The sequence below is a fragment of the Scyliorhinus canicula genome, chromosome 2, assembly GCF_902713615.1.
Source record: "Scyliorhinus canicula chromosome 2, sScyCan1.1, whole genome shotgun sequence".
Taxonomy (NCBI): domain Eukaryota; kingdom Metazoa; phylum Chordata; class Chondrichthyes; order Carcharhiniformes; family Scyliorhinidae; genus Scyliorhinus; species Scyliorhinus canicula.
The window spans coordinates 242,213,545-242,227,871 of NC_052147.1; the positions used below are offsets into that span (position 1 = coordinate 242,213,545).

The following is a 14,327-nucleotide window of genomic DNA, read 5'->3' on the forward strand; positions in this document are numbered from 1 at the left end:
TTCAGCACTTCCGAGTGCCGTCTCCCTCTGTACCCATCCTACCAATGTATTTGTCGAGATGCCTTTTGAACGCCATTAATATATCTGGTTCCACAACCTCCTCTGGCAACGCGTTCAGGCACGCACCTCTGCGTAAAAAACCCGAGTGACTCCAGCAAACCTCCGAGCCAGGATATCAGTGCCTCTCCAGTTTAGATGCAACCTGTCCTTCTTGTACATGTCCCACCTGCTCCGGAAGAGATTCCAATGGTCCAGAAATCTGAAACCCTCTCTCCTACACCAACAGTTTAGCCATGTGTTTAGCTGCACTATCCTCCTATTTCTAGCCTCACTAGCACGTGGCACAGAGAGTAATCCCGAGATTACAACCCTAGAGGTCCTGCTTTTTAGCTTATTGCCTTACTCCCTGAACTCCTTCTGCAGGATCTCATCACTTTTCCTGCCTTTGTCATTAGTATCTATGTGTACTATGGCCTCTGGCTGTTCACCATCCCCCTTCAGGATGTCCTGTGTTCGTTCGGAAACATCCTTGACACTGGCACTGGAGAGGCAACATACCATCCTGGAGTCTCTGTCACGTCCACAGAAGTGCCTATCTGTGCCCCTATAACTATCATTCTCCTGCACTTTGCCCTTCTATGCCAGTTGTGATGCCACTGTTCTGGCTGCTGTTTTCCCCTGATAGGCCCTCCCCCACAAGAGTGTACAAAATGGTATACCTATTAGAGAGGGGGACAGCCACAGGGGATTCCTGCACTGACTGCCTGCCCTTTCTGGTGGTCACCCATCTATCTGCCTGCACCTTGGATGTGACCAAGTCTCTAGCTCCTATCTATGACACTCTCCTCCACTTGCATGCTTCTAAGTGCATCCAACTGCTGCTCCAACCGAACCATGCGGTCTATGAGGAGCGGCCATTGGGTGCACTTCCTGCAGATGTAATTGTCCAGAAAGCTTGCAGCATCACGGATCTGCCACATCTGGCAATTGAAGCACTGCACCCCACTAAACCCCATTTCTAGCTCCAATTAATTAATGAATTAATGACAGACCAGTAATTTATAACCAGTAATTTAACACAGATTCAAATTTAACACAGACACAGATTCAAATTTAGCAGATTCCCTCTTAGCCAATCAGATCACAGCCTCCCTGTGTCGTCACTGTTTAATGTCCCTCCCCTGCTTCCCCCATGCCTTCTGAGGGTCCCTGAGTGTTAAAACCCACCTACCTTACCGAGACTGCTCTCGGCTCGCTCTACTGAGCTCCGCACCCGAACGAGCAGCGAAAAGTGTCAGATAAAAGGACAAAACTGAAGCACTCAGGTTATCACATAAAATGATTGGCAAGCAAATGGCATGTACACTTTTCATTTTAGGTGAAACATATTATTCACTACACTACATTACCACTATCTGTTGAGTAAAGATTGAATTCAATTTTCAGGATATGGATATGGATAACTGAAATTGGAATAAAATATGTATTTTATATTCCCTAAAAATTAAATACAATAAAACAGCTACCGGGAACACGTAAATACCATGAATCTCGAAAGGAAAGTTGGGAAAGGGTCACAAGCTTCAGCACCCATTTAAAGATTGAGTGACCCACAATGTGAAGCTATTTACTCATTTAGTTCTTCTTTAGGTATGCCTGCTGAAACAACCACAGCAATCTGTTGCATGCTGTTTGGTGGAATCTTCGAGAAATTTCCCAAGTTGAAAGTCTGCTTTGCCCATGGAGGTAAGAATTACATTTTAGTATATCAAAGAAGGAGCCAATGAGTGTGAAATCGGACAATGCCATTGCGCAAAGTGCAGCTCCAACAACACTCAGCAAGCTTGACACCATCCAGGACAAAGCAGCCCACTTGATTGGCACCCAATCCACACACATTCACTCTTTCCACCACCATTGCACAGTAGCAGCAGTGTGTACCATCTACAAGATGCCCTGCAGGAACTCACCAAGGTTATTTAGGGAGCACCTTCCAAACCCCTGACCAATACTATATAGAAGGACATGGCAGCAGACTCATGGGAACACCATCACCTGGACATTCCCCTCCAAGCCACACACCATACTGACTTGAAAATATATTGCTGTTTCATCAGTGCCACTGGGTCAAAATCCTGGAACTCCCTTCCCAACAGCACCGTGGGTGTTCCTACACCACATGAACTGCAGCAGTTCAAGAAGGGTGTTCACTACCACCTTTTGAAGGGCAATTAGGGATGGGAAATAAATGAAATGAAAAATGAAATGAAAATCGCTTATTGTCACAAGTAGGCTTCAAATGAAGTTACTGTGAAAAGCCCCTAGTCGCCACATTCCGGCGACTGTTTGGGTGCAAATAAATGCTGGCTCAGCCGGCAACACCCACATCCATAAATTAATTTTATTTAAAATCTGCTAGGAGCGCATTTTGCACCATGGAGTTGACTACTTGGATGAGGGAGTTGAAGGGTGGGTCAGTTAATTTGCAGATGATACGAAGATTGGTGGAGTTGTGGATAATGAGGAGGGCTGTTGTTGGCTGCAAAGAGACATAGATAGGATGCAGAGCTGGGCTGAGAAGTGGCAGATGGAGTTTAACCCTGACAAGTGTGAGGTTGTCCATTTTGGAAGGACAAATATGAATGCGGAATACAGGGTTAATGGTAGGGTTCTTGGCAATGTAGAGGAGCAGAGAGATCTTGGGGACTATGTTCATAGATCTTTGAAAGTTGCCACTCAAGTGGATAGAGCTGTGAAGAACGCCTATGGTGTGCTAGCGTTCATTAGCAGAGGGATTGTATTTAAGGGCCGTGAGGTATTGATGCAGCTGTACAAAACCTTGGTAAGGCTACATTTGGAGTACTGTGTGCAGTTCTGGTCACCTCATTTTAGGAAGGATGTGGAAGCTTTGGAAAAGGTGCAAAGGAGATTTACCAGGATTTTGCCTGGAATGGAGAGTAGGTCTTACGAGGAAAGGTTGAGGGTGCTAGACCTTTTCTCATTAGAACAGAGAAGGATGAGGGGCGACTTGATAGAGGTTTATAAGATGATCAGGGGAATAGATAGAGTAGACAGTCAGAGACTTTTCCCCCGGGTGGAACAAACCATTACAAGGGATAGATAGAGTAGACAGTCAGAGACTTTTTCCCCGGGTGGAACAAACCATTACAAGGGGACATAAATTTAAAGTAAATGGAGGAAGATATAGGGGGGGATGTCAGAGGTAGGTTCTTTACCCAGAGAGTAGTGGGGGCATGAATGCACTGCCTGTGGAAGTAGTTGAGTCGGAAACGTTAGGGACCTTCAAATTACTATTGGATAGGTACATGGATTATGGTAGAATAATGGAATGTAGATTAATTTGTTCTTAAGGGCAGCACGGTAGCATTGTGGATAGCACAATTGCTTCACAACTCCAGGGTCCCAGGTTCGAATTCTGCTTGGGTCACTGTCTGTGTGGAGTCTGCACATCCTCCCCGTGTGTGCGTGGGTTTCCTCCGGGTGCTCCGGTTTCCTCCCACAGTCCAAAGATGTGCAGGTTAGGTGGATTGGCCATGCTAAATTGCCCTTAGTGTCCAAAATTCTATGATCTATGATTAACCTAGGACAAAAGTTCAGCACAACATCGTGGGCCGAAGGGCCTGTTCTGTGCTGTATTTCTCTATGGCTATGGCTCAATTTCACCCTCAATGACTTTTAGTTGCTATAACCTACTGTTGTATATGTGGGTTGTGTGTTGTTGCATGATGCCTTTAAGAGTTTAGTCACCTGATTGTCCATGATTTCATCAGCTGCTTCGCGAGTTTTTGCTTTAGTCTGGATCAAACCTTTGTGCAGTTCACAACCACCTAATAAACCTCTGCTGATTATTGCAGTCAAACCATGTGCTTCAGCACTTCTATTCTTTTATCCTGCAAGCATAATACGCAGCAGGATAAAAAGAAAACTGGCAACGAGGAACAGATCAGAAAAAAAAATATTTCCCTTAGAGGAAAAGAAACTCAAAGCTTTCGACAGTCAACATTAAGGCAGTTCAACAGTAGGTCAGTGATCACACCCCACCTGACATTGGACTGGTAAAGTTGTTGGGGTGAAATTATAAAGGAAATCATAGAATCATAGAATTTACAGTGCAGAAGGAGGCCATTCGGCCCATCGAGTCTGCACCGGCTCTTGGAAAGAGCACCCTACCCAAACCCACACCCCCGCCCTATCCCCATAATCCAGTAACCCCACCCAACACTAAGGGCAATTTTGGACACTAAGGGCAATTTAGCATGGCCAATCCACCTAACCTGCACATCTTCAGGCTGTGGGAGGAAACCGGAGCACACGGAGGAAACCCACGCACACGTGGGGAGGATGTGCAGACTCCGCACAGACAGTGACCCAAGACGCAAATCAAACCTGGGACCCTGGAGATGTGAAGTAATTGTGCTAACCACTATGCTACCGTGCTACCTTAAAGTTAACCTGGCATCCCAGGGTGTTCAGGGTGCAGAGCTTGCCATGTACAGTAGAGTAAGACATGGAGGTAGAAAGAAAAAAATCCTGGCATCACAATCTGCTACAATTGGCTTATTCGTCCTTACTGAATAGACCATTAATGTAAGGGAAATCACAAGTGCATTCCGATACCGCTGACAAAATAACAGGAAAATCTGGCGCGGTGGGCTAATTTGAGGAAGATTCTGAAAACTGTAAATCATATGCAGAAAGGTTCCATTATTATATCCGAGTCAATAAGATTTTAGAAGATATCATGGTCCATGTGTTTCTTTTTTTTTTAAATTTAGAGTACACAATTCTGTTTTTTCTCCAATTAAGGGGCAATTTAGCATGCCAAATTTGCCTCATTGCACATCTTTTTGGATTGTGAAGGTGAGACCCACGCAGACAGGGGGAGAATTTGCAAACTCCACACGAACAGTGATCGAACCCGGGGCCTCGGCGCCGTGAGGCAGCAGTGCTAACCATTGCGCTACCATGCTACCCAAGGTTTCTTCATTTTTAAGTACTACTGAAAGCAAACCTTTTACACAAAAGACTGGTCCAGCCTGAAAAACCCGGTAATAAAACTGACCAAGAATTGGTAAAAATATTAGAAGATCATTTTGTACCAAAGCCATTATTTATCATAGAGACATTTCAATTTCACTGAAGGAGTCAGCTAGAAGGGGAAAATATAGCACAGTTTGTTGCGACCCTAAAGTGATATGATACAATTAGAGACCCTTTGGCTTGTGTATTGAGAAATGAGGCCATTCAGAGGAGATTATTAAGGGAACGGAATCTATATCTGAAAACAGCATTAGATATAGCTGTTTCATAGAATCATAGAATTTACAGTGCAGAAGGAGGCCATTCAGCCCATCGAATCTGCACCGGCCCTACCCAAGCCCCACGCCTCCACCCTATCCCCTTTATCCCCGTAACCCAACCTAACCTTTTTGGACACTAAGGGCAATTTAGAATAGCCAATGCACCTAACCTGCACATCTTTGGACTGTGGGAGGAAACCGGAGCACCCGGAGGAAACCCACGCAGACATGGGGAGAACGTGCAGACTCTGCACAGATAGTGACCCAAGCCGGGAATCGAACCTGGGACCCTGGAGCTGTGAAGCAACTGTGCAAACCACTGTGCTACCGTGTTGTCCTTCCTTTAGCCCCTGGGTCTCTGCCTGCACCTGCACAATGGGTGGGACTGGATCTTCCAGGATCACGTCTGGGCGGCAGCTGGTTCCTGGGGCCGGGTTGCTCTCCGACCGTCCGGCCCCTCATCTGCTCCTTCCTCCACCTGCTGTACCGGAGCAGCTGTGTGATGCGCACCAATGAGTCTCCCACGAGCCTCTTCACTAATTTGACCAACCGAGGTGACAGTCTCTGAGATGATGGACGGTGTTGGAGATAGCAGTGACGGAAAATCTGTGTCCTCCTCTGACCCAAACTCCGTGGTGTACTGGGTCGTCTCGGGCAGAGGGCTGGTGTTCCAGCTGCTCTCCCCGTCGGTCCTTGGCTGTCTGGGGGCACCGGCTCTGGCACTGGCTGGCGTGCCCCCGATGGGCCGACCCCATCCCCGTCTGGTCCTGTAAGACGCAAGCCGGCATGTATGGTTAGTCAGCGGGACGGGGGTGAGGCATGAGATGGTGAGGACTGGGTTGAGGGAGGTTGGGGTGTGGGCTGTGGGGGGAGGGGGGCTGCGGTGTGGGGAGTTGCAGTGTCGGATGAGGGGGTGGGATGTGGGGTGAGGGGGATTGGGGTGTGGGGTGAGGGGGTTTGGGGTGGGCACATATTTGTTGTGGGGACCTGCAACCAGGCAGGGGGTCTCACTTTGGCCTCCGCGTCAGCGGCCTCCATCTTCTCCGGGCCACCAACTATGCCAAGTGCACTCTGCTCGGGCACAGTGAGAGGACACAAGTCTGGTGGTCCACCTCCGGTCTTCTCCCAGCGGTTGTGCGCTGCCTTGTCCTGGGAGGGGGGCAAACTCAAACAACAGCAGTGTTAGATGTCCAGACGCATGCAGCCCAGGGGCTGGATATCTGATGGCATCAGTAGCCAGGGCACCCGGCAATTGCAGCTGGCATGGATGCAGCCATGTGGGTCAGGGTGGGGGTCCGTCTGTCCCTCTGAGAGGGAGGGTTCCGGGTTACATGTGTGTGGGGGGTAGGTTGCTTGGTGCCAGGGGCACAGTGCTGGGTACTCACCCTGGCTGCCCTGAGGAGGTCGCGCAGTTTTTTCTTGCACTGGTCTCCAGTCCAAGCCACCTCACTGGCGGCGCTGACGGTGGCTCCCACCTCCGCCCCAGGCTGGCGAACGATGGCGTTGGATGACCTCAGTCCCGGCCCGGGGTAAAGCACCAGCCTCTTCTCCTTCACGGAGTCAAGGAGGGTCTCCAGTTCGGCATCCCGGAAGCACGGTGCTGCCCTCCTTGAGGTCATGTTGGCTGCAACGCTTGTGTGTGGGAGGGAGAGAATGGACTATGTGCCTCCACGGCAGCGTGTCAATTGCGGAACCGGCGAGTCGTCCGCCGGTCTGTTATTAGAATCATAGAATCATAGAATTTACAGTGCAGAAAGAAGCCATTCAGTCCATCGAGTCTGCACCGGCCCTTGGAAAGAGCACTCTACTTCAGCCTCACGCCTCCACTCTATCCCCTTTATCCCGGTAATCCAGTAACCCCCATCTAACCATTTTGGTCACTAAGGGCAATTTAGCATGGCCAATCCACCTAACCTGTACATCTTTGGACTGTGGGAAGAAACCGGAGCACCTGGAGGAAACCCACGCACACACGGGGAGAACGTGCAGACTCCACACAGACAATGACCCTAGCCGGGAATGGAACCTGTGACCCTGGAGCTGTGAAGCAACTGTGCTAACCACTGTGCTACTGTGCTGCCCATCAGCGTGTTGAGTTTCCCGATACGCCCGTGCTAGCCCCTTGGGAGCAGTTGGATCACTGCAACTATGAACCCGATCACGCCGTCGTGAAACTCCACCGTTTTCACGACGCCGTCAACACTTAGCCTCCAGAATGGAGAATTCAGCCCCAGGTCTGTCCACTGAAGAAGCACTGAAGAAGTCAAAAGTGTTGGGACATTTCATTACCACCACAACTTACCTGTGATGCGTCACCGTACAGAGTTGGGGTGGTGGTGTCACACTTACTGCCTTCTGGGGAAGAAAGACCAATAGCTTTTGCATCACGTACCTTAAAAAGTGCTGACTCAAACTACGCTCAATTAGAGAACAAGGCACTGAGTATTATTTTTGGTGTGAGAAAATTTCACCAAAACCTCTATGGCGTCACTTCACAGATCAGTAATATTTGGGCCACATAAGGGTATTCCTTCGTTGGCAGCAAATAGACTCCAACAATTATCTGCACATTCCTACGAGATCAAATACTGTCCGTCAGAGAGCCATGCCAATGCTGATGCATTGTCACATTTGTGTTTGCCTGCTGGTCCGATACATCTCAATAGGGAAATAAATCTTCTATAGTGTGCAGAGGGAACACGTTCCAGTGACTGCAGCTCAGGTCCAACGACAGACTAAAAATTATTCCGTGTTGGGAAAGGTACTGTAAATGGTATTAAAAGGGAAGATAGCGGGAACCCATCCTGAATTAAGGCCATGTATTTTGAGGAAATTCTAGTTGGCAGTACAGGGCAGATGTCTCTTGTGAGGGATGAGGATAATAATATCTCAAAACATGCGACAAAGAGTATTGGAACAATTACATGAAGAACGCTCAGGTATAGTTTGAATGAAGGAACAAACTCAGAGCTATGTTTGGTGGCCAGGAATCAATGCTCAGATTGAGGAAAAAGCAGGACTGTGTCAATCATTTACGTGTGTAAGGAACGCACCACTGTTGTCCCCATTGCATCCAAGGGAGTGGCCTAAAATGCCTTGGCAATGTCTACACATTGACTTTTCTGGTCCATACGTGGGGCACATGTTCATGGTCATAGTAGACACACACTCAAAAGTGGCCTGAGGTGGTCCTAATTAAGTCAACAGCCGCAGAGTAACCAGTGAAAAACTTTATGAGAATTTCACCACATTTGGGAAACCAGACAAATCATGAGTGAAACTGTCCACAGTCCACTGTACAGGAGTTTGAGGACTATTTAAAGATGAGTGATATCCAACATATAAAATCAGCAGCTTACCACCCATCTACGATTGGTTTAGCCGAAAGCTTTACCCTTGAAGCATGCACTGCAAGCCCCCAAGGACAAGGTTCATTACATCAACATTTGAACAGTTTCTTGGCGACATATCGCAACACCACACATGTAACCACTCAGATTTCCCCAGTTTTACTACTCATGAAGAGGAAGCTGAGAACTACATTTGATCTACTCTTACTGCAGGAATCATCCGAGATAGTGAAACACAGTCAAAATCGCAATTCTTGAGAAGAAAAGGTACTTCTAAAAGGTGTTTGTTTCAACAAGGTGTACCACCAGCAAGAAGTGGGTTCCTGCAACTGTATTGGCCCAAATTGGCCCTAACTCCCATACAGTACAAACGGAAGATGAGCTAGTGTGCAGATGACTCGCAGTTTATTCGTTATCTGCACATATTTATGTACCAGTACGATATATGCCAGAATCACCTCAGAATGAACCGGCATCCATACAACCAGGTTGTGTGACTGCATCATTAGCCAGGACCTCAGCGGGTACCCCTTTTGCCCCCAAGAGCCAGCCTCCCATCCTGGGGTGTTCCTCGAAAAGGTTGGGGATGACGGACTGCCCCAGGATGTGGCTGTCGTGGACACTCCCCGGGAAGTGGGCACACAAGTGCATTATCTTCATGTGGTGGTCGCACACAAGCTTTATGTTCAGGGAGTGGAACCCCTTTCTGTAAATGTAGGGCACACCCAAATGGCCCGGTGAGCGCAGGGCAACATGCATGGCATCTATTACCCCCTGGACCTGGGTCATCAGGCGATGGAGGAGAAGAAACCTGCTGATAGGCGGCCGGATCCTCAGGGTGTGGGGCGGGGTCTGGCACGTGGGCCGCCGCCCCGAGCATCTGCAGATTCTGCTGCTGCCGCCACCTCCACCCTCTGGTCACCTGGACTACCAGCAGCAGCACGAGGGCAAGATCTGGGTCCAATTTCCCAGCCACAGTGTTCAATATCTGTAAGGAATTGGGGGAGGGTGTTAGACTGACAAACAGCAGTGGTTCCTCTTTTGTTACCTTACTGTAGTGTGTTTGGTAGCACTACTGTATGTAACATGCGTTACTCAATCCAGTTGCTACAGAGGCTTTCTGCAGCTTGATCATGAAGGCTCGAAGTCGTCCAGAGGTATTGAAAGGTTTTTTGAGTAACAGAATTTAACAACTGTGTGAGTTCTTACTTTAAGATCAATACCAGTAGAAAGGTTACAACTTTTATATACAGCAGCTATGTCTGACCACACTGACCCTGAGCTAGATCTATGCTCCTGCTCTCGTCACAGTCTAATCACCAAGAGAGGCAGAGAGCCGCTTGCGTCTGCTTTTATACCCGCCAGTGCTGCCCCCTAGTGATCTTTCAATTTCCCATTAACCCCTTATGTACATACCCATATAAAGATCACTACAGTTCCCGTCCCAGGGCCCTCCATTCCCCATTGATCCTCCCCCCCCCCCCCTCCCCCATTCGGAAAGCTCTGCCTATGCACACCTGGCTGAAGTGGGTTTCCCTCACAGGACCCCAGACCCTGTACCCCGGACACCCACTCATAACATCTGGACCGAGCGTTGGTCCCCTCCCTGTGGCACTCACCCACCGCTTGCTGTGGGCATGTCCCCAGGGGCAGCACGGTAGCACAAGTGGATAGCACTGTGGCTTCATAGTGCCAGGGTCCAAGGTTCGATTCCCTACTGGGTCACTGTCTGTGCAGAGTCTGCACGTTCACGTATCTGCGTGGGTTTCCTCCGGGTGCTCGGATTTCCTGCCACAGTCCAAAGACGTGCAGGTTAGATGGTTTGGCTATGATAACTTGCCCTTATTGACCAAAAAGGTTAGGAGTTATTGGGTGACGGGGATAGGGTAGAAGTGAGGGCTTAAGTGGGTCGGTGCAGACTCGATAGGCTGAACTGTGTGTTCTATGATTAGAGCTGTGTCCCATCTCCCGGGTGTTCGGATATTGGCTGCAGCGTGTGTGGTGTTGCATCCTGCAGTGTTCAAGCACAGTGTCCAGGCATCACGGTCTGATTGGGATGCTAGGCATTGACTCCCACATTCTACATTGCCCACCCACCAGCGGGAATCCACGTGGGATGTGTAAAGTGCTCACTTAACCACGATTACAAATTCCCTATTAGCAATAGCCTTCAGCCATGGGTTTCCTCAGGGTGCTCCGGTTTCAAAGAATAAAGAACAAGACAGCACAGGAACAGGCCATTCGGTCCTCCAAACCTGTACCGGTCATGATACAAACCTTTACCAAAACCCTGAAAGAACAAGAACAATACTGCACAGGAACAGGCCCTTCAGCCCTCCAAGCCTGTACCGGTCATGATACCAACCTTTGCCAAAATCCTAAAGAACAAAGAACAATACAGCACAGGGACAGGCCCTTCAGCCCTCCAAGCCTGTACCGGTCATTATACTAACCTTTGCCAAAACCCTAAAAGAACAAAGAACAATACAGCACATGAACAAGCCCTTCCTTCCTCCCACAAGTCCCAAAAGATGTGCCTGTTAGAGGCCTTGGCCGTCGGAAGGGGTTATGGGTGGTTCCGGGGGAAGACAGGCAGGGGCAAGGGTTACCTCCAGAATGGTACACACGATCCAGGGGTTGGCATGGTGGTGGTTGCCCCCCACCCCCATGGGCCCCACCGGTCAAAGATCGGGATTCGATCCCAGCCCCGGGTCACTGTCCATGTCGAGTTGGCACATTATCCCCGTGTCTGCGTGGGTCTCACCCCCACAAGCCAAAGATGTGTAGGGTAGGTGGATTGGCCACACTAAATTGCTCCTTAATTGGAAAAAAAGAATTGGGTACTCCAAATTTTTTTTAAAAATTGTTTCAGGCCATTGAGCTCAATAAAATATCCAAGCAGGACAGCTACAAGAAATTAAAATTGACTGAGCTTTATAAAATCGCTATTTTTCAATAAATTTATTGCATTTTCTGGTTTTCTTTTTTGAGCCTAATCTCTTCAATGTGAAAACGTTACATTTGTGTAAGCCAGTTGGAAGCTACAGAGACATCGTTATATCAAATGGTAGGGATTGTGACAAAACTTATACAAATACACCTTATCAAAAAAAAAATTTCAGTTGTACATTGGAACCCAGTAGATCTTACCAACTGTATCAATGAATCCTTTGGTAGCATCTTGGCAAGAAAGTCAAACTAAAACAGAATTCTTCTTTCATCAAATAAAATAAATTGTGATGAATTACAATTTTCTTTTGTTTATGCATACCTCTGAATCAGTTATATAACATTTATAACAAAAAATTTAAAGAACCATATTGTAGATATTTTCAAAGCAGCAAGGCACTTCAATATTAAAGTAATTACATTTTTACATGACTGGGAGAAAAAAGTAAGTTGTCTTAATATTGTTTCTCTTTAGGTGGAGCTTTCCCTTACACCATTGGTAGGATTGAGCATGGATTTAATGTCCGTCCCGATTTGTGTGCCATGGACAACAAGACAAGTCCTCGAAAATACCTAGGCCATTTCTACACAGATTCGCTAGTGCACGATCCAATTGCACTAAAGCTGTTGGTGGAGGTGATAGGGAAAGTGAGTTGGACCCTTTATCACATTTTTTTCACAGACCATAGTCCTAGCTGAATGTTGATTAGTACACAGAGCAACAATTCACAATGTGTTAATAAAAGCAGAAAATGTTGGAAATATTCGGCATATCTGACAGAATCTGTGGAGAGAGAAACAGAGTTGACATTTCAGAACTGTGAAAAGAGGCACAATTGAACGGGACAAGTTCGAATTGTTGTGGCGATCGAGGTTTCCCGCGAGCTCCTCGATGGCCGCATTGGCGAGCTCCTGATGGCGGCATGGTGGCACAGTGGTTAGCACTGTTGCTTCACAATGCCAGGGTCCCAGGTTCGAATAAGGCTTGGGTCACTTGAGTGTGCGGACTCTGCACGTTCTCCCCGTGTGTGCGTGGGTTTCTTTCGGGTGCTCCGGTTTCCTCCCACAGTCCAAAGATGTGCTTGTTAGGTGAATTGGATGTTCTGAAATTCTCCCTCAGTGTACCCGAACAGGCGACAGAATGTGGCGACTAGGGGATTTTCACAGTAACTTCATTGCAGTGTTAATGTAAGCCTACCTGTGACAATAATAAAGTTTTTTATTATTATTATTATCGAACGGCATTCAGGCATTCATTTGGACCCTAGTGAGTTCCTCTCCATGCAGTCCACACTTCGAATTATTTTCAGCACTGGGGAGCTGGGCTCGCTGGCCTGACCAGCTCCTCAGAGATCGGGGCCGCTATGTTGGATGGTAACCCCTGATCATGAGTGAGCTTGAGGGTCTCCCACATTCCCCATAATGAACATTACCCCACATCCCCCCCCCCCCCCCCCCCCCCCCCCCCCCCCGGGAGGACACCCCACCATGGGGTCACTGAGCCATACCTCCTTCCGGCCTCCCCCTTTCCGGGAGCCCCATCCTCCATACTCTCCCCCATCCCTCCTCGCATGTGTATTGCTCCCCTCAGGTCCGAACCTTTGGCAGTGCCACCCTGGCACCCAGCCACCTTGACAATGACACCCTGTCAGTGTTCCTGTCAGCCTGGCAGTGCCAACCTGGCAGCTTGGCAGTGCCAGGGTGTTGGTAACAAGGTGCACGTCAGGCAGTGCCAAGGTTCCAGCGTGCTAGGGGGAGAGCCAGAGTACCACCCTGCCCTGACCATCCAGGAACCTCCAACGGCCTGGGTGTTACGCCTGGTCCTTGTTTGTGTGGACCAGTACTAATCCTTGCTCACAGGAGGCTGTTAGATTAGATGATTATCTCGTTAATGAGATGATGTTTGTCTTCATTGGTGATTATTGTTTTCTTGCCATGCCTAGGCGAGTTCCGGAATCCGCCAACGGGAACGAGCCGGTTCGATCACAAACCGCTTGGCGCCCAGCAAGGTCCTCGCAGGAGGCCGCTCTCGTGATCAAACTGCTCGCATGGATTCTTGCCAGGCGCGACAAAGCCATTAAATTGCACCTACGATGTAACAGGTGTTAAGCAAGGAGTGAGCCAGTGAATGTGGGGGATGTGGCGGAAACAAATTGGAAGCTCTGCGATAGGGTGGAAGGGAGGAGAGATAAAATAGCAATATGACAAGAAACAAATGGTGTGTCTAGAGAAGGTATGAATGGCAGAAACTCACAAACATCTCCCACCCGATAACAAAAAAAGAAAATAAAAATCAAAGAAAAAAAATGGGGGTCGAGGTTACAATCTAAATTTGTTGAACTCAATGTTGAATCCAAAAGGCTGTAAAATGCATAATTGTAAGATCAGGTGGTGTTCCTTGAGCTTACCTTGAGATTCATTGGAACACTGCGGGGGGTTGAGAACAGAAAGGTTAGAGCGGGAGCAAGATGATGAATTAAAATGATAGGCAATTGGAATCCAAGGGCCATGCTCGCAGAATAATAGCATGTGTTCTACAAAGCAGTCACCCAAAATGCATGTGGTCTTCCCGCTGCGTATTTTCCAGCATTTTTTGTTTTTACTCAGACTTCCAACATCCACAATATTTTTTGCTTCAATAATGTGCTAAATAATAACAATAATGTGCTAAAATGATTTACCTGTAAAAAAAACCATTTATAGCGAA

General features: G+C 48.0%; 1 protein-coding gene across 1 annotated transcript in view; it reads left to right on the top strand.

Annotated features, from left to right (window-relative positions):
- Positions 1-14,327, top strand: part of acmsd (aminocarboxymuconate semialdehyde decarboxylase) — a 63,827-nt gene that overhangs the window by 46,018 nt on the left and 3,482 nt on the right. Inside the window, exons 7-8 of the mRNA XM_038789879.1 lie at positions 1,651-1,746; positions 12,096-12,268. Of these exons, the coding sequence (XP_038645807.1) occupies positions 1,651-1,746; positions 12,096-12,268 (269 nt within the window). The remainder of the gene's footprint in view (positions 1-1,650; positions 1,747-12,095; positions 12,269-14,327) is intronic.